The following is a 20,471-nucleotide window of genomic DNA, read 5'->3' as shown; positions in this document are numbered from 1 at the left end:
TCCTCCTCCGCCACCTCCTCCTCCTCCTCCTCCCCTCGGCACCGAGCGGCCGCGGAGCCGCCTGGCGGCCACGGCCCGCATCGGCCGCCCGGGGGGGCTCCGAGCCTCGCCCCAGCCCCGGCTGGTTCCTGGGGGACCGGGGGAGCCCTCATCCAGCCCCCATCCCGCAACCCCCAAAGGGGGCTTCGTGGGGTCACCCCCCTGCCTGCCGAGGGATGCCGGCGCCCAGCGGGTCGGCCCGGCTGCCCGAGCATCTCTGAGCATCTCCCTCCTCCCTGCAGGGGCTGCGGGCACGGCTGGGTGCTCGCTTCCAGCCGGGGTTTGGCCCCAGACCTCCTTTCCCCAGGGCTCTGCTGGGTTATGGCTCAAGGGGACCTGAGCATCCTCCGGGCTGCAGACGCAGGTCCACACCGCCAGCCTCTCCCTATCACTAACAGGGCATGGGGTGGCCACCAGTGGGGTGGGAGCACCTTTTTGGGGCCCTTCGTACCCATTTGCCCCTCCAGAAAACCCCTGCAGCAGCCTGGGCTGCAGGAGTCAAGGCGGTGAAACCCGGAATAGAAACATCAGGCTGAAAAGTAGGGCAGGGAGGAGGGGATTGATGAAAGAAAGGAGAGAATCAAGGAGCCTAAATTCACGTCTTGCCTTCTTTTGTCTCCAGTCCCTAGGATACCTCATCCCGAAACTGAGGAAATCTTCCTGTGGAAGAAACCTCTCCTCCAGGAGGTCTCTTCCAGCCTTTATGATTCTGTGACTTGCCCACATGTGACTCTCAAAAACCCATGTCCGTGTGCACCGTGTTGACTTGAAGAGCACCAAAGGATGGCAGACAACCAGGGACTGTGGCAAAAGGCCGTCAGACCAAAATATTGTGGCACCTGTGAATATTTCTGTCTTCTGCAGAAAACTTAATTGTATCATAACAACATCCCTGTGGCATCACGTTGACTGGGAGGCAGTAATTTACTACAATACTAAATTTTTTTAACAGAAATGGAGGCACAAGTGGGCACAATACCAGGAAGGTGTTTGATTTCAATGAACACGTTTGTAGATCGAGTGACTTCAAGTCAGCAATTTTCTTGTGAGTAACTATTTACAAGAAATTGTATACGAATTTGAATGGCTGCTTACATCCAAGCAATAAAATAAATGGGATTACTATGAATATTGGATAAAATTACCACTCTGTATTAGTGCAGAGATTAAAAGTCCTATTTTATTGTGGCTCAAAAATTAATATGAAGCCAAAGTTGTACAAAAAAGAAACAAAGACAATGCACATGATAGTTATTAATACATTACTTGGGGAAAAGAGATTTCCTTTAGGCGATGGGAATATCTAAAGAAATAGTACAAAGATGAAAAAAAGCTGTGAAAGAAGCTTGGGTGGCCTGTACATTGCCTACAAGCCCCGTGTCATTGCAGCACAGGGCACAGCTCGCACACGATGTCCCCGAGGGCTGAGGGAGCAGGAGGCCACAGGCACAGCCCTCAGGGGCTCACACAGTCACTCTTGCTCTAGCACCGCCTGTACCCAGGACACTTCCAACCCCTTTTTAAGGGGCTGATGTCTTCAGGGTACACTAACAAGCTGCAGGCAGATAGCAGCCAGTAAGCCTCAGGCTTCAGTTGCTGGCTAGTGTGAAAAAAGCAAAAAAAACATATGTTCTCTGATGCAGTGCTTTATCCAAAAAACTAGGATGAGACTGCAAAAAGTCCAGGATCTGGCAATCTGAAGAAAGAAGGGCCTTTAAACCTGTTGTCAGTGCTCTCCAGACAGGGTCAGAAGAGAGTTTATGCTGTTGTAAAAAGGGCAGAGCATGAAAAGCGAGGCTGTTACGGCAGAATTTAGCTATGTTGACAGAGCATGCTTGCTTTATCATAAAAAAGGAAAGTAAAAAATCAAGAAATTAGAAAACTGAAAAGCTGAAGCAAAAATAAGGTAACAACCCATAGCTGTTTGCATGTGTATCCTGACAGAGCTCCAGCAGCGGCCTTTCTTTGTCCAGCTCACGGCCCACTGGTCATCTGTCTTGTCCTCTCTTTCCATCACAGATCAGACACGCTCCCAGCAATGTCATCTCTTTGGCAACCATCCTGTCCTCCCTCCCAGCCTGCCCGAGGAGCCGCCAGACCTCCTGCAGGACCCGACACCCGCACCTCTCCTTCCCCTGTGCCAACCCTGTCCTTGTGGCAGGGCTGAAAACGTCCCCGTGAGCACTCACAGGCCCTTTGCTGCTCTCCGGTGTCCTCTTGGCTTCGAGCTAAAGAAACGCAGGATAAGAAATACACAACAACATTTTAATGCCAACAATTTATTTCAAGTATTCCAGCATGGTACTGAGCCTCATAGCAGGAAGAAAGGCAAAATTGTTTCCTGCTGTCTGGACAATGCCTGTAAAAACAAAAGACTGTAATGAATGATCACAGCATCAGAGAAAGGATTTCAAGGAGGAGCATCTATACTCTTATTAAAGTATGTGACAGAGAATCTAATCCTTCCCTTTCCTTCACTTAGAGAAAAGCTCTCAAGATATTTGCAAGGCTTTCACATTTACTGGTAAGTGCCCGTTACATGCTGGGTAGCAGCACAGTACATCAGTCTCCTTCCCAACATGCTGGAACACAAATTGTGAACGTGCTGAAGAAATTATAAAATCAGGGAGCACAGCAAATAACAGATACAGGCATCAGTTTTGTAACTGCAAATATATCTCAGATGAAAAATACAGGATAAATTCTCTAAAGCACATATAATTGAGAAAAAGCGCATGAATACATAACATCGCAGCAGTAGCTAATTTAATGACTTCAAAGATGTATTTGGCTAAGATTTTTACATTTGGAGTCTGAAAGTATAAGTATCTGGGAATATATTTAAGTATTCAGGGCTACATATCTTTATAATTGTTACAGAATTTGCAATAAATTAAAGCCTGCTCTGCCAGCTCTTCTCTCTGTTTCCACCTCCAGGATTTGTTCTAAACGTTACAAACCTTGAAGCAGATCAAAGCCACGTTTTATTAAATTGAAAAAAAGAAAAAATTGCAACAGTGGTATTTTCTGTTTCATGCAAGACCAGAAGGTGTTTTCTCCACCTTCAATAAACTATACTGGGCCACTCAACTTGCAGCATTCAGTCATGAATAACAGCAGCTTTTTGATGCCTAAGACTTTTATGTTTTATTTCTTTATTTATTTTAAAGTCCAGTCATCTTTGGGCCATGGAAACGATACCCTCAGATGTCTTCAATGCTTTAATGGCACTCAGCTGTTTTGGTAGCTGAAGTCACTGACATTTGGGTATAAAGAAAAATAAATGGGAAACACCTCTGTTTTCAAAGGTTGATTTTTATTATTATTATTTTTAACTTCTTGCTTTACCAGAGTAGACTGCACTATCCTTTCCAAACAGCTAAGAACTTTAAGAAGCTGGTACAGCCACACGCCCAAGCAACCACACACACAAGTCCCAGTTGGGCAAGGAGCTCAAAAGACAAAGCTGAACATGACTTCTTCTCTCCCAGGATGAAGCACATTCAGCCACGAGCTTCTCGGATGCCTGAGCACAAAACACAGTTGCATTATAATGCTGTTTGGGAGTAGCACAGATTGTGCCTGAGGATACCAGAACAAACACCAGCCAGCTCGCTCAGATGGTGAAACTGAAGGATGCTCGTACAGGAGGCGATCATTTTAAAAATGGATTTTGCTCATCGCATTTCCACTGATACCAATGTGGTGGCTGTGGGATCTTCTGCCTTTTTTTTTCTTTCTATCAACACAGAAACCAAGAGTCGCTGCTTCCGATAGCTGCTCACATGAAAGGATGCGGCTCTGGAGGGGCCGGAGGCAGCGTAATATTCCAGCTGGCACTCCAGGGCTTACCAATACCCTTCAACGTCAGAGCTCAGGAATCAATAACTATCTAGTGATGGAGTTCTCAGTTGAGAAGATTTAGTCATTTTCTGGGAAGAATTCCAAGCGGCATTTGAAACGTGTTTGTTTTTCTTTCAACAGTGCTGTAAAAAAGATCAGAGCAATAGAAGAAAGAAGTCGGAGGATGTAACAGTACAAATCCACTGCACAGCGGCACTGGGAACAGACACACAGAAAAAGTATCACATCCAAGTTTCCCAAACAGTTGTTGCTATAATTTTGCAGTTCAGTTGAGCTTCAAATTTTCATCTCCAGCTACAATAAAGTTCACGAAGCCTTATCCAATTTCCCTCACCCAGTCCAAGAGGCATAAGCAGATTCCTATTTCCACCACCTCTCAGAAAGCTGGCTGCAAAGCTACCAGGAAAAAAAAAAAAAAAAAAAAAAAAAAAAAAAAAAAAAAAAAAAAATCAATCTCTTTCTTAGTATTCTCTATTACATTTATAGCAAGTTGTTTCAATTACCTTTTATCCAGCTTAGAAGAGGCAGAGACAATTAATAATGCCTGGCCTGATCCTGCAATGCTGTGCACACGTGGAGCATTATCGACCCCCTTTTGGAGCCAAGAGCAGCCCAAGGACTTGCCATCTTAGCTGCTGTGCTCCTCTGCAATTAGATGTGGAAAAAAGGAAACTAAAAAGAACATAAAAGCTTTGTGTGATCTGCCAGAGGGCACCTCAAAGGTGGAGTCTGGGGAAAACCGCAAATACCAGTGCACCTGCCAGCCAGCCACAACGCTAGATTGACTTGCCTTATAACATTTTTCTAAACAAAAGGTTTTAACTAAATATGAAATTTTATAAACTGCCAGCAACAGTCACTAAATGCTGAGGTTGCAATAGAACAGAAACTGACCTGCAATGGCTTCTCTGTGACTTTTCCCCAGCTGTGCTGGGCACGGATGAGCGCACTGACCTGCGAGCAGCTCTGCTGGGGCTGCTGCAGCCGGGGGGTCCTCCGCCCAGAGAAAGCATTTGCAACATAGGAAACGAAATAACCTATGAAATGTCATAAGCCACCGCAGGAAAATGTCTTTGGGTTAGCTAAAGGAGGCTGTGTAGCCTGGCCAGAGGCCATTCACGTAGCCTTGGTTAGCAGGGGCACAGGGTATTCCCTGCCTGGATCAGCACCAGGCTTGAACACTCAGTTTGCAAGTAAAAGCTTTCATTTTATATTTTTTATAGCAGATCTGGATGCCTGGAGCAAGCTAACTTGTACATAATTGTAAGATAAATATATATTCCACCTTTAAAGATGCAGGGCTCTGTGCAATTTTATCCCAAATCTCTCTGCTGCCTGTGACAGTGAATTGCCCTGACTTCTCTGTTCAACTGCTGTGCAGGACGGCGTCCTCACTGGCTGCAGCAGAGCTGGTAAGCTGCTAGTGGGGAAACATTTTATCCCAGCTGGAGGAAACCAATCTCTTTTCTCTGAAGTGATGAGGCGTGTCATGTCAAACTACAATTTCCATGTGAGTGCCTGATCTGGAGTAAGGCACAAAAATGCTGCCACTGGAGGAGAAAGCTCCTTGCACGGAGCTAGCCTGCTGCGAGGACTCGGCCACTGCTCTGGCGAGCCCCTGGACCCATTAATGTAATCCTTCAGATTTAACAGGAGCAGGCAGCACCACGTTGGCTAGTGATGGTTTCACTCTGGACGGGTTGTGAAATGCATAAGCAATGTGCAGAATATATGTTATACACTGTTTTTTAGGTAGCTGTGAGGAGAAAAGATACAAGCAATTGTACCATCATAAAAGGATAGATTAACTACAAGGTAACAAGAAAGGAAAAGGAAAATTATGGGCTTATTTGCAGGGCCAATTCCCCTGGCCTCAGGAGATTTTCAACGATTTGAGCCACAAAAATTTGAGCATAGCCACTGAAAAGTAAAGATCATTAACATTACGTGGAGAGAAAGTACAGATCATCTCCTGCAGCTCTTAGTCTCTGTTATTTAGCATTTTTAAAGGCACAAATACTCAGCTCACTTGCATTTGGTTGAGTCTGCCAAAGGAAGACCACTGAGCAGCAGCTTCAAGTGTCTTCCCTCAAATTTAGTACCATGACAAAGATTTCTAGTTAAATGTGTATCTTTTAAATGTATTTCATAGAGGGGCAAGTGGCACAGATGAATCAGCACAGGAACTTCTCCTTTTTAACAGAAGTTTCCTGGGAGAGGACCAGCAGCACCTCCCTGTGCACGGAACCACATGGCAAGGAGAATGGCCGGGATAACAAACCCATAGCAGTGACCAGTCTGGTGAAGTTTACCCATTTTTCTGAGGTTAAAATTTAACCGGAGGTCTGGAAGGAAAATGGAGATGGGTCTTTTGTTTCTTATTTGCTTAGGAGGGCTGAAATGCTTCCCTTTAGTCTTCAGTGTGTAAATCATATACTGAGTGACGTCGTCTATGTACATATGCTAAATTTGACTATATATGAGGTATATACATGATTTATAAACAAAATAAAAATAAATTCAGAAAAATGATGACATCAGAAGTATGATTTAAGTCCCATATAGTGAGGTATATACACACTAGGCCATATCATATGAAAGCCCAGTTATACATCTCAGAAATAAAATGCACTGATTTCAAATCTGATTACTGCTTTAAAGCTTTGAAACAAAAAATCCTAACACTAAAACAATTACAGCATTACTGGATTCCCAAACAGCCATTTTCTCCTCCCGAGAAGTTCTTTGCCTTTTCAAATTCATGAAACTTTAATCTCTCCTAATCTTTACCATACAAAACAGGCGAGCTTCAGGAATACATCTCAAGAGGCTTGTTTAGCAGCACTGTTGAAAGAGACTGCTTTCCAAAGGTTAGATTCTATGATTCTATGAAAATCAAGGTGATTCAGAAGCACGGCTTCAAGACAGCAAGTAATAATGATGTTATAATTAAAAGAAATAAGAGCTAATAGAATATTTTTACTTTATCCTGACAAGAGATACTAAATCAGGTTTCACAATTCAAACAAACAAAACAGGAAACTGAATAGCCAGCTTACTTAAAATTCTAGAAATTCAGCTTCGATCTTATTAATAAGCAAAGTATTTTCTGGTTGAAATCGTGATATTGGTGTCTTATCTTTTTTTTTTTTTTTTTTTTTTCTTTTTCTCTCTTTTAAGTCAATTTGGGCAGAAATACCCTCCTTGCTCTGTAGCCCAGGGCAGATTTCCCTCAGTATTTCTTCCTTTACCTACCCACTACCACACTGAAATGAATCCCTATTTAAGGTATTTGTTTCCTCCCTGTAGAGCACTTAGGCTCACTAGCAAATAATGCATATTTCATGTCTGAGCTGAACAAGAGCTGAAGGCTGAAAGCCCCATTGGTAGAGTGCAATCAAAGATCATTACACATTTAAAGCAACTGATGCTTAGAGAAATTAACTGGAACTTAGCAGAGTCCAAACAAACAAAAACAAAACAAAGCCAAAGCAAGGAAAAGGGAATAGTTATTGTGGGAAAACACATGGAATTTAATTAGGAATTAAAGCTTTTCCTTCGAAAATAACTTGTTGATGCTACAGAGAAACTCCTTACCCCCAAGGAGCCTGGAGCAACCCAGACTTTTTGCAAAGAGCATCAAGTATTTAAGAGGCCTCAGAAGAGAGCTGTTAAGCAAGCAGGGGATATGGACAGATGCGGAACATTTATCAGTCCTCACCATAACAAATCAGAATCTATCCCTCGCTTTCAAAGTGGTCTAGATATAGAGCTAGCAAAAATTGCTTCTCAACTAGGTATGAGCCTTTCATGAGAAAAGGCAAGAACAATAGGGAAATATTGTTGGGGAATGAAAATCTTCTAGAAAACAGCAGGTGAGCTGGGAGACGTGGACCTGCTCTCTCTGGGCTCCAGCAGAGCTCTGGAGATCGGGGATTTGAGCAGCTTGACTGCCCTCAGTGCCTTTCATGGGGCAAAGCCGCACCAGTAAACCCAGTACGTCACCTGCTGATGGTAGCCCTGGTGGCAGATCCCTCCCGGCCTTTGTCAGGGGAGTTTGATTGCAGCCATGGCAACGCCTTTCCTCCAGACCAAAGTTCAATTATTTTACATTTTTATTACTGCTGCCGTTTGCTTAAAGTTTACCAGGATAGCGTTCAGCTAGCACGCAGAGCAGATTCCAGAGAGTGAAAGGAGAAAACCACCTCACGCCAAGCAGGGCTGAAAGGAAGAAAATCCCTTGAACCCGTGGAAAATTTCTGTCTGCCAAAATGCCGACCAGAGAAAAGAAACTCATGTTTGGAGCTGCTTTTTTAACCAGCGTTTTATCTTTTGTGATCATTTGTGTCGTTCTCGGAACCCAGAGATGGATCAGCAGCACAGTCTACTTTTCCCAATCAAACAGCAGCACTTCGGTAACCGTCACCTACGGACTTTTCAGTGGCACCTGTGCCTCGACCATCCATGGTGGAGTTCAGGTTTCAGACACTAATTTCCAAGGTAAGTGGTGCAATGCCTGGCAATGGAGGGCAATGGGCAGGCTGCACGGGGGCACCCATAGGAGCAGCCCGACCTTCTTGCACCCGTTTGGGGTTGTAAGACACTGAGGGAACGCAGGAATATCTACAGACCAGCTCAGGGATTTAAGTGGTGTAAAATCAGACCCCAAAATAGTAGATAAATGCTGAAACACTCTTGCCGATAGCACCTTCTGATTATCTGTGACCTTAACCTACGCCTCTGAAGTTAAAAATACAGGGTAGGAACTCTGTGTGAAATAGATTTTAATTTTCAGAAGCTCTAAGTGAAAAATAGGAAAGCAACACTCTATTAGCATTTCATTAAAGGATTACAAACCTCATTTGGTTGCCTTTAAATTTCATTATGTTAAATTAATTGTTTGATTTAAAACATTTTGCCACCTACGATCAAATTAGCATCATTTTAATAGAAGGTTCTGAGAGGAACTGCTTAAGGGAGAAGAACCAAAAGTGTAAAGCTAATTTAGACAGATATGGTGTTTATACTTGTGTTTGACCTAAACTTAAGGAAAGTATTCCTTTTATTTCTTCTTTCAAGACCATCCCATTCCAGTTTTAAGTGATATTATTAAACTGAAGCATTTAATATTTTCAAAATTTTTGCTTGCTCTTTTTTTTTTTTTTTTAATAATAGTCTATGAAGCATGTAATACAACATAGCTCATCTTTTATAAGGCCTTTCTTCCCCCACCCAAGGCATAGTTTTCAGGTGACGCCTCCTCATCACGACTTTCCAAAAATATCCAGGATAAGATTTTGAATCCAGGCTATTAGAATAGCACTTCAGCAAAACAAGACAAAAACAATAAACAAACAAAAAACAACCACAGATTCAAATTAAATGTTATCTTTTGTTGATATGTAACACGGGTTTTTTGTGCATCTACGGTTCTTAGTATTTATCCCCAGTGGTAAAATTCATACCAGAAGGAGAAAAATTAAAATGGTTAAATGATTAAATAGATACAAAGAGAACAGAACAACTGAGGGACTAGGGAGGAGAGATGCTACACAGGAATAAAACAAAGGTAAAAAATAAGAGGAAAAGTAGGAAAAGTAGAAGGGGGCTTACCTAGTGTGACCTTTGAGAAAATAATGACAGAAGCATAAAAATCCTAGTATGTGGAACAAAACATGAGAAAAAGCAGAAGAGAAACAAGCAGTGATGCATACCAAATACAAACCGCAGACTCGATTCTGATTTCACAAAGTTCAGCCAAGATGCATTTATGCACAAGTCTCTCTGCCTATGTTAACAGAAATATTCCAAAAGCCCAAAGGTAGATAAATCTGGACACTGCTGCAAGGTTCAAGGATTTGCATCCATTTTCTGTATCTTTGCTGCACTTTGGGTTCAAAGCTGTAATGCCTATATGCACCTCTGAAAGTGAAAAAAAGCAGTCAAAAGAAACGGAACTACAATTTGGAAAAGTATATCAGATAGTTTTGAAACATGCGATGTACTTTAAGATTTTAATTTTTTTTTTTTTTTTCAGTAGGCTGTAGTCCATCACTACGAGCAAATAAACCACCCAGGTAGAACAAAGCAGATCTAAGCCTATGGAAGGTTCCCATCTCCCAGCTCTTTCCCATTGCATTTAGTACAAAAATTGTATCTGTAAAACAGGCACCCAAATTACCACAGTGACAGAGCTATACCGTGCAAGCCAATTGTCATAGTAGTGATCAAATTTAATGAAAAAACTGAGTATAGCAGTGTTCCTAGTAAAGCATATAGAAAATATTGAGATCACTGCCTAACAAATGTAAAATCACAAGTCATTCAAGCCAATGTATTTACAGTCATATCGGAATAATCAGAGTAATTTTTAGAAAATCAAATATACACTTATAAAAATAGTTTATAGATGATTATATCTCCTCATGCCAGTTGGCTCTAGCCCCAGACTTTGCTCCATGCAGGCAGGCTCTTGCTGATTTTAATAGGGTGCCATGTGAAAACAGGAGTCCACCCATGCAGAGCTGATGGCAGGGCGAGGATGCAGTCTGGCAGGAATTTGGGGCACGTGTCTTGTCTTTCCTTGCACAGGAACTAACACCAGCAAATCCCAGGGTCTGGGCACTAGCACCCTGTAGATTTTAATCACTGTTATAACAAGCATCAGTAAACGATTCAATTCTTTGCACGGTCTATGTTCATTTGGTTTTTGGAGGTGATTTTTTTTTCCAGATTTAATTTTTTGTGCTCTTCATTTTGGAAATGTCATCATGATTCTCACATATAAGCCATTTATAGATGAACAAATCAAGTGAGCTTCAGGAATTGCTGGCTGTTTTCAACAGCTGCTGAAAGAAATACTTCATCCGTAGTCTAAATGAAGATTTGCCCCCATCCTTCCCCAGTTCAGTCAGGCATATCTTCAAGATAAAATAAACTCATTTAAAATTAATTCTTCGGCTCTATGCTAGGTACAATTGCCACATTTTGTATGAAGTAGGATTCCAAACATTCTTGAAACAGGAGAAATACTTCACAGAACTGCATGCATACATACTATTTTATGAACTGAAATAGCCAGGTTGTCCTAAGACAGTAGGATGTCCTTTAGTAAATGGATTGCCTGTACTATGGAGAAATGAATTGTCATGAATTCTCCACTCTGACATCTCAAGCAGCAGCAGGCAGCGTTATGAACACCCTTATACAGCACAGCATGATCTGGCATTCAGCAAGCATGCCCTGATGAGGTCTCTGGGTGTTTTCCAGATGGCACTTTCGTATTTGGGTGTAAATCAAGGAGAATGAATGGAAGTCACAAAATAAATACTGAAGAGTAATTCAAAGAAGATAAGTTGACTACTTGTTAGCAATAGTCCTGGTTGGCTCCAGTAAAAGACCATATGAAAGCAGATTATCAACAGCCTTTACAAAAACAACAACGTTGTTTTCAAAAACCACAAAATGGAAAGAAGTTTTTGAGCATAAACATGAAAGACAAAAAAAAAATAAAAGGAGTACAGATTCCACAAGTATACAGTGCCTGAGTGGCATGGCCAGGGCAGACCTGGGGACGAGCAGCATGATCTGGCCAAACATAGACATTAAGTAACGTCATTTCCTAGAGCCTTCATTAGCCTCTTTAGTCATTTGTCTCCAAAAGGAACAACCTATTCACGTAATAGGTTGCACAAGGTCTTTTACAACCGTGCTCATTTCCAAGTCAAACACAGAAAAACAGTGAGCAAGGTGCAGGGAGCGGCACGCCCGGGGAGCCCATCAAGTCGGGTCAGCTGGGCATCAGCAACCAGTGAAACAACCCACACCCAAGGAAGTCTCATAGATTCACTACAGCAGAGGGGAATCAATTCATTTTCTATATTCAAAAAAAGAAAAAAATAAATAAAAACTTGAAAATTGGTGGAACCAGAGTATTCAACAAAGTTCCCATCAGTTTCAAGGTAACCTCATAAAAAGTAAAAAGTTAATTTGAACTTTTTTTTTTGTTGTTTAAATGAGCAATTCATTCTGTGTGATAAGTGATCAGAGATCAGTGAAAGCTGCTAAATCTACACTGCTTCAAAAAGGCCTTAAGGCTGGCTTGAAGCCTTTAAGCCATTCATAAACAAGTCACTAAAAACTTGGGAAATTGAATCTGGCCACACAAGACTTACAGATGAAAAAAACAAAAGAAAATGTACAGAAAAATAAGGAGAGATGGTGGAGGCAAAAACCTCTGCTTTCATTTTGGAATTAGGCTATTTTACACTGATGCGGAGGTTATCCAGTTGTAGGTTATTATAGATCAGATTCAAGAAGATCAGCTACTGTAGAGTCCTCTAGTTTGTTTTATTGAGAAAAAAAAGTCTGCCACCATGAAAACAACATTTTATTTAAAACCTTTAAAAGTCCTGAGCTGTTGCTGGCATGCCTGCAACAAGTGGAATCTGGCAAAATTATATCCCTTAAATCGCAGCTCATTGTCAGGGATGAATGAGGTCCATGAGGGGGTGCCATAGATGTAGCCAGTCAACTCTGGAGATGTTCTGAGTGATAAAATTAAGTGAGGCTGCCAGAGGGAAATTATCCACACCTGCCTGGTTCAGCTCCAGACCTATTCCTTGAGGTAGGCAATACCCCAGCAGTGAGGCTGCTTCAGCACAAGCACGCGGTGCAGCTGGTGTTGTGCTCACCTCCATTTAATTGAGTGATGTCCCCTGAATGCCTCTTTCCTATTCTTCTAGGAGAATTGCTTAAATTTGCATCTGATTTCCATAACACATCCTTACCTGCCATTTGCTCAAACAGAAATTAACTTCCAAGAATAAAGCGGTAAATGAGATAGCAGCTCTCCTTTTAATTTATTTCCAATAGCTCTTCGCTTTGTTCTGGGTGTTTATTTTCTTTTTATGTAAGCTTGTTATGTTTTTGCTATGATTTCTGCAATTTATATGCTAGATGAATACTGCAGTAAAGGCTTTGTATTAAAAGCAGCATAAAAGGGAAGTTTTCCTGTAGATGGCTGCCTATCACAATGCCTTTTGAATAGAGCATGAAAACACTGATGTCAAACTTGTTATAGGTTAAGGCAGCCACAGGCATGTTATGGATGCCTTTTCAATCTTTAAATTGAAAGGAAAATAATATATTTCAATGCAACTATACTGCAATTACACTTTGAGTATATTGCACCCATATTTGTGTCCATTATTATCAGCAGCATATCAAACAACTAGGAGGATTTAGGCAAAAAACAACAAAACTGGTGACAGTCCTGGAGGGAGGGACTGTACGTGCTGTGTGCCTACGGCCAGCCATGCATACAAATACAGAAACTGCCCTGGAACAGCCTGCACACAGGAAGTGCAGCAAGCTGCAGCACGAGGCAGAGGAGCCAGGATGCTCGATGCTGAGGGGTGCAGCAGCTTCACATCACCCTGGTGGGGAAGCAGAGCCCAGGATGCACCCGTCCTCCACGGATAACAAAAAGCAGGAGATGCTCCTTTTAAAATAAATAAATAAAGGAGGAATTCTCCCCACCCATTTCTTTTCTGTGGGACAAGGCAAGAGACAGATCCAGCTGGGGTATGAAGAGCAGCTCAGTGGCCAGCCATACCTCATCCGGCCACACTCAGACACATTTGTCCTACAAACACATCTGACCCTGCCAAGCTAACAGCTTTACTGGACTTGTAGAAGCTGTTCTGTTTGTCAGATTTATTCCACTTGAAGGGACTGCTGCTGCATTAAAAGGAAATAATCTACAGTTAGAGCCAAGTTTTAAATCAGGCATTTGTAGAAGTCACCAGACACCTCAGGGGTGATGGGCAGGAACAGCTAGTTTCCTCATCAGGCTTACCGTAAAATTTCTGTCGAGCTTTGTCAAGATGAAATATCCTCAGAAATGTTAGGGAAGAGAAGTTTGCTACTCAGCCCACTGCCCATGAAGTTTGTGTGCCAGCAGGATTAGCAGACACGCACTTATTTCAGATGAAGATACCTTCATCCCACTGCAGATTTGGGTCCGTGTACTATGCCAAACCTACTGCTCCTGTTACAGCTGGGTCTCTGCAGCTCAGCCACTTCTCTGCTTATTAGCTTTTAATTACATCTAGCTGTGTAGCAGTAAACCCTTAGCTTGCTGGGCACATTTAAACACCCCAGGCACTGAATCTGTCCTCCCCTGGGTGAGACTGGGCACCCACTACTGAGCCGCTCTCTTTCAGTTGCAGAGCTGCTGAACAGCACCAGAAAAGGCATCAACGTCACGATCATCGTGCTTCTGGTCCTCAGCTTACTGAGCTCCCTTCTGAGCTCAGGGTTTACGTTCACTAACGCTGTGAGCAATCCCTACCAGACATTTCTGGGACCCATTGGAGTCTACACCTGGAACGCCATTGGCGGTGAGTAACGTGTCCTGTACTGAACACTTTCTGCATGCTCTGCAGATTAATACTATATCCTCATTGATGCCAAGGTTAAGAAATATATATTTTATTAAGAGATATATATTGCAGCAAAATGCACAAAGTGATGCTACTGCACCTGTTGGGGTGTCACATCATGGCAAACATGATGCATATCAAGAACAAAGTAAGCTGACAAATACAATGTTAAACCAGAACAGAATTGTGTCCACGTATGTGACTACAGCACAATTTGTAATCTCTTAAAGACTCTGTACCCCTGTTTTATGGTATTTATAGCATAACTGTTCCTGGGTTACCTGCATTCCAAATTAGGCCTCTAAGGTCTAATCTGGGGGATGGATAATAGCTTCACTTCTGAAAAATGTGTTGAATCAAACACATCTAAACCAGCATTAACATCAAAAAGGAGGTGGTTAGAAGGGCTGAGTCACGGCAAAATTTATTTCCCTCTGTAAAAACACTTGCAGAGATCAAAATAAGTTCTAACATTCCCTAAGCAGAAAAAATGGTAGAGGTGCTGAGCTGTCAGAGCCGTGAACTCTGCCAAACAGCTCCCTGGAGGTGCAGGCTCTCATTCAACCAGCAGGCTTGCATCTGGCTTCTCCTAATGCACCTTGCTACACTCCTCATCTTGCTACAGTAATGACTGCAGCTCTCACACTCGATTCGTCTCGAGAGGATTATGCTTTCCTCTAATACTAGACTAGCACTGAGAGAAATTCCTTTTAAGACATCTGATTATGGGGTCCTTCAGCACAGGTCCCTCAGGCACGCTCCAGGTCCGCGTGCCCACCTCGCTTGCAGACAGCTCGGCAGTAGGGCCACGCGCTGTGTGCTGGTCCCCAAAGCCCTCAGTGCTCTGCCTTGGCCAGAATCTGACCTCAGGGAAAAGGGAATCATATTCAGGGATTAGAACAGCCCCAATTGTAGCAAGTACAGGTGTGAAAGCCACCCTACCCTGTCTGTGACTAATGCAGCAAGCATATAAATATAGATGCTAGAACAGCTGAGGATGTCTTGAAACGGTTAAAAAAAAAAAAAAAAGAGCAAAAACCCAAATTACACCATTACTCAACTTTTGGGACAAGCAGATTGGCGTCTCATTGCAGAGGAAAGCCCAGCTACCATTGTGTAGCGTGGATCTGCAAGAATTGACCTGAAATGAAAGAGCTTGCCAAACGAAATATTAGTGAGAAAGTTGACGAAGGATTGTGGTTACTTTGTACAGCCCTCCAAGTGCAATGACCTGGAAGTGTATCTTACCGTGGGCATATTTATTTATTTTTTTTTTTGAAAAATCATGCATCATTTGATATGTACCTAGAAGGATCTTAATCTCTGCACCAGATGGCCTGACATCCCAGTGTCCTCCTTGCTGAACCTCTGTCAGCAGGAGCACGGGTAGGGTGGTGCATCCAGAGGGAAGGAGCAGAAATATTTTCTCCAGTGTACAGAGGTTATACCTCTGCTAGCACTATGAAAGCAAATAAGTAAAAAACATTACTGGGCTAAATATATCAAAGTAACCAAGCACCATCTATATTAAGGCAACTGTAGGAAATGGATACAGATCCAAGACATCTCATTTTGGCTCATCACAGTAGCTGGGTAGGAAAGAACCAAGTCTCCAAGTCTAAGCTCTTGCTCAGAGCTGTGCTAGCAATGAACTCAGACCGGGTTGCTCAGTCTTATCCAGTTGTTATACCACATATTCCATGAATTTGCATTCATATCAAATAGCCAACCTGCAAATCACCCGAGGGGTGAATATATTATATGCATCAGCACCAAATGCAACGGAAAAAAAAAAAAGACTTTACACAGCCTTATCTAAAGATAGTCAATAAGAATCCATTCATTTTAGCAGAAGATAGTTTCCAGTGTCAAAGCATCCACCCTTCTAGATTGTACAAAAGTTCTTTAAATGCCCTCAGATTTTATTAACAGAAAATATTACTCTCATTTGTTCTAGTCCTGGCATTCTAACCAATTTAAGTGGAATCTTTCCAAGTAGCAATTCATATAGGTACTTAATACAAATATTTATAACACAAATAATATTATGTTTCCACCCCTAACATTTGCATTTGTATTTTCTAGGATTCTTCACGCTCATAGTCATGATACTTTTTGCTGTGAACGTGCAAGGCAACAACCTGTCTGTAGAGCTGGCCATCAAATGCGCTTCTACTCAACAGAACCATACCGGATCTAAACACAATTATGATTATTCCTACTGGATCCTGCTGCTTCACATTCTTTTTAGCTGTGCTACTATAGTCATCATTGTTTTCTACAGCTGCGCAAGGTATACTAAGAAGAAAGAACAGGAGAGACCAATTGAAAACGCATCCAAAGACGTCATTCTGTTCTAAGGATATCACTGAAAAGAAGGTGTAAAAGAAAGAAGTATTTAATGTGGACAATCATGGCCAATAATTTATGTACAAATTGAAGGTATGTGTATAGCTCAATTAACAAAATAGCCTGTTGCACCTCCAAAGCAGATTGATTCTACCTTACAATGCTATCTGTTATAAGCAAACATGCTGCCTAGACACCCCAAACAGAAATGCCAGAAGTGCCTGATGCCAGTGCCAACCATTGGGCTGGGACTTGAGGCACTGCACAGGGATTTTTATTTTTTTATTTTTTAATTTTGCTGGAAGGATCGCTGCAAATGCACCTCTAGAAGGGAAGGGGCGGCGGCACGAAGAGCTGCTGGCCACTGCAAGCCTAAGGGGGCTTTTGTAGCCACAACCAGCCCTGGAGAGCTGCAGCACGAAGACTTGGGGGCAGCTTGCTTCTTTATGTGCTGCCTCTGCTTGTCTGAAAGCCACGTCTGTGCCAGCCCTGCTGCTGTACAGCACGGAGCGGGTGTTCCCACCTCCTGCTTTTGGGATCTTCTCGGCCACAGGACGGAGCTGCACTGATTGCACCAACACTGGTGCGTTGGGAATGCAGCTCTGCTTTGCCCTTTGGGTCCAAAGGTGAAGACCAAAGAGACTGGATTGCATTTGCCCTTTGGCACCTCAGGGGCAGAAGCAGTGCGAACACAAGGACTGTTGGAGATGATGAGAAGTGGTCATGCAGTGTCAGTGCTTCATCCAGCCTGCAATTCTTGCTGCTACCCACTCCCTGCTCCAAGACCTTCTCCTGCAGGAAGTCACAACACTTCCCGGGCAAACAGGGGTGGTCTTGCAGCCCCCTTTGCACTTGAACAAGCCTCTTCACCACCAGTCACTGTGCCCCAATTCCTGGTCAGGCCCAGCTCGCTCAGAGCTCAGCTGGGGAGGCACAGCACTGTGGTAGTGAGGAGACTGGCAGCCTAAACAAGACAGCACAGCAGCCCCGTATCTAAGTTCTTTGTCTATAGAAACCTTAGCAGAACCTGATTGCACTCTATTCATAGACATTTGATAACACAACCATAAAACCCCATAAAGCCGCACCTGCGTTGGGTGGGGCTGTCTGCTCTCCCACAAGCTGCATTAGGCTGTCATTTTGCCCCCATGGAAACGCCAAACAATGGGATTTATTAGTGATTTAGGGACAACTTTTTTTCCATATTTACAGTGTAAATCATATATAATGCCTACACAACCACACACAACGGCAGAGCTGTGCAGAAGGGGTGCACTCCCATCCCACTATGCCAAAGGAAATTTAGCAGCTGAGAGTGACCTTTCCCTGGGCAGGGACACAGGGAACACACTGCCGGGTGAAATCACTCTCAGCACACATGTTCCTAGAGACGAGCACAGTGCAGAGTAGTCAGCGCCTGCTGCTCCTTTGCTCCATACCTCTGTAGCTACAAGAACAAGTTTTTATTGCACCTTTTTTTCCTTTTCGATAGGATTTTCACAGTCACGCTTGGTGTCTGTCCTATGATGCAAGAGATATTCATAGAAAAATATAGCATCTCTGGGGAGAGTACAAGAAGACATACAAGGCGACTTCTTACTATTTATGTCAAAAAATAAAGCTTCAGCATTAAAGTGCCCTGTACTTTTTGCAGCTGTGCTCTTTCAAAGGAATCAAAGCAGAGTGCCTGTTTTGTAAGCATTTGACTAAAAGTAAGATGAGGCAGAGTGGTGGGGGTATAAAAGAGGGTTTTGAAGACTTGAGGAGTGGGATGGGTCAACATCGCTTATTGCCTTATCTCCCCTCCGTTGCTGACAAGAACCATGCCTAGAACTGCTTCTCACTGCTGTAAACATTTCAGCTAAAACCTCAGATATTTTGCACCCGCGAGCTAAACTGGCGGGAAGTCAAACATTTGCCAGTTTTGCTTTGGCTGCAAAAATTTTCACACAGTTCCAGCACGCATCTGTCACCGTAGCGCTCCGCCAGCATCCATCACGCAGCACAATTATGCTCGTATCAGGCACTGGCATGGAGAGAAATGAAGTCGTAGCAGAGTAGTGTCAGAGGGGAGGAGGCCCCTGCTCTAAGGAGGAGTGGCTCACCATTGCTTCGGTGCTTCTGTCATACTGAGGGGCTGTCTGAAATGGAAAAAAAACATGGAAAAACAGGAGTGATTCTTTTAGTAAATGTTCCCATTTCTGGGTGCTGCAAAGGAGGCACAAACCATGCAGGTCACAGCACAGGTGAGCTCACCCAGCGAGGGAAGCACAGCAGCAAGAGGCAGCAGGTGATGGACGCAGATAGACACTACAAAATTCTCTGTTTCCCCAGAAATATTTCTGAATGGGGGCTGTGCAGGGTGCTGAGGCATGAGAAGGAGAGCTCCTGTTTGTAAAGAGGCCATAAAACTATCAGCTGTTGGGTAACTGCCTGGATCTGAAAGCACCTGCTCCAAATTAAGTTACAAAATATGAGCCCCCTGGAATAAAGTCACTTGTGAGAAGAGAGCTGAGCGCACAGAGCTCTGCAGGCGGAGCTGGCCTGTGGCACACAGATACATGGGAGGAAAAAGCAAGAAGTCAAACAGTTTAGGTATCTATTTCCTGCATCAGAGTTCAGTAAGAGGAGATTATGCATGTCCTTGCAGCCCACTACTACCAGATGAAGGGGGAGGTGGGGGAAATGCAACATAAACCAACCTTGTGATTTGCTTTTAGGATATCAGACAGGAGTTGGTCTGGCTCTAGCCACCCAGCCAGCCTTTGAAATGAATGGAGCTGCATTCAGTGCATTTCTCCTCCTAATGAGAACAAATCCTGGCAGTTTACCCTTAGGTTAAAAAAAAAAAAAAAAAAAAAAAAGCTTGCACTGTCAGCTTGATGCACTCCTGAAAGAAAAAAAAAAAAATAAGTAATCAAGCTCCCATCTTATCTAAAACCAGGGTAATTTTACCCATTCGTCACTTGCCAGCAGTTGAGGCCAGGAGCGATGTCTGGCTGGGTCCTGGGAAGGTTCAGGGATGGGGCTGGGCATGGCTCCGGGTGGTGCTGAGCACACTGCCGGGCACAGCCAGCACCACGCCTGCCACCAGCATGAACCTGCAACCCACTGCAGCTCATGGAAGCCCTGCTGGGAGCGTGGCAGCTGGAGAGGAAGGAGGCAAGGAGCATCCAGCAAGACCTCTGCCCCTCCTCTGAGGGACAGAGCAGGTCCCTTTGCCTTTTTCTGCCCAAGCAGAAATCCACGGCCACCCCTCACCCCCCATCCACACCGTCTGCTCTAATACCCACCCATTCGAGCAGCAGCAGTGGCTAAATGAGTCACCTGCGTGCTTCTGCTAGAGTGGTCACAACCAAAACACCGAACAGGTATTAAAATAGCCAGATACAACATTATCTGGTCAGGAGTTCCTGCTTCAGAAGCTGTTTCCTATTAACCCCAGATCTGTTTTAGCTCTGTGGTTCACTTGAAAAGTTTCAACTTGTGTAAGAATTGCACCAAGCTCAGCAACTGCAGAAATGCTGAAAAGCAGCAGCTTTTCCTTTGAAAACGTGGAAGATCCACAATACCCAGTTACTCAGTTACCTTAATGATTAGCAGCAGCTGAAAACATTTAATAGCACACACCACAAACCTCACAGCAGGCAGACGTAATAATTTTTGATGTCGGAATATCTACTTGACAACACGGCAGAAGCTAGTTAACTTCACAATTATAGAAAAAAAAAAAGAGCCAGCATGGCTTTGCTGTTAGCCACAGGCAAAGCAGCT

General features: G+C 43.4%; 1 protein-coding gene and 1 long non-coding RNA gene across 3 annotated transcripts in view; one reads left to right on the top strand and one right to left on the bottom strand.

The window, feature by feature from the left end:
• Positions 1 to 3,336: 3,336 nt before the first annotated feature.
• LOC311439405 overlaps positions 3,337 to 20,471 on the bottom strand; it is a 39,598-nt gene continuing 22,463 nt past the window's right edge. For both annotated transcript variants that reach the window (XR_014694706.1, XR_014694707.1), the window contains one exon: positions 3,337 to 4,299. This is a non-coding gene — a long non-coding RNA (uncharacterized lncRNA). The remainder of the gene's footprint in view (positions 4,300 to 20,471) is intronic.
• CLRN3 (clarin 3) lies at positions 8,004 to 18,341 on the top strand. Its single transcript, XM_084525033.1, has 3 exons — positions 8,004 to 8,403; positions 14,130 to 14,306; positions 16,434 to 18,341. The coding sequence occupies exons 1-3, from the start codon at positions 8,175 to 8,177 to the stop codon at positions 16,706 to 16,708; spliced, it is 681 nt and encodes a 226-aa protein (XP_084381159.1). The 5' UTR covers positions 8,004 to 8,174; the 3' UTR covers positions 16,709 to 18,341.

This window comes from Aythya ferina, assembly GCF_964211825.1.
Source record: "Aythya ferina genome assembly, chromosome: 7".
In the NCBI taxonomy this organism is placed as follows: domain Eukaryota; kingdom Metazoa; phylum Chordata; class Aves; order Anseriformes; family Anatidae; genus Aythya; species Aythya ferina.
The sequence above is the reverse complement of the archived record's forward strand: the minus strand, read 5'-3'. Positions and strand labels throughout refer to the sequence as shown.

Bases quoted from the DNA above. Each gene is read 5' to 3' on its own strand.
- CLRN3 (XM_084525033.1), top strand. From the start codon at position 8,175: ATGCCGACCAGAGAAAAGAAACTCATGTTTGGAGCTGCTTTTTTAACC. The intron at 8,404-14,129 runs GTAAGTGGTGCA...GCTCTCTTTCAG, and splicing joins TTCAGACACTAATTTCCAAG to TTGCAGAGCTGCTGAACAGC. The intron at 14,307-16,433 runs GTGAGTAACGTG...TGTATTTTCTAG, and splicing joins CACCTGGAACGCCATTGGCG to GATTCTTCACGCTCATAGTC.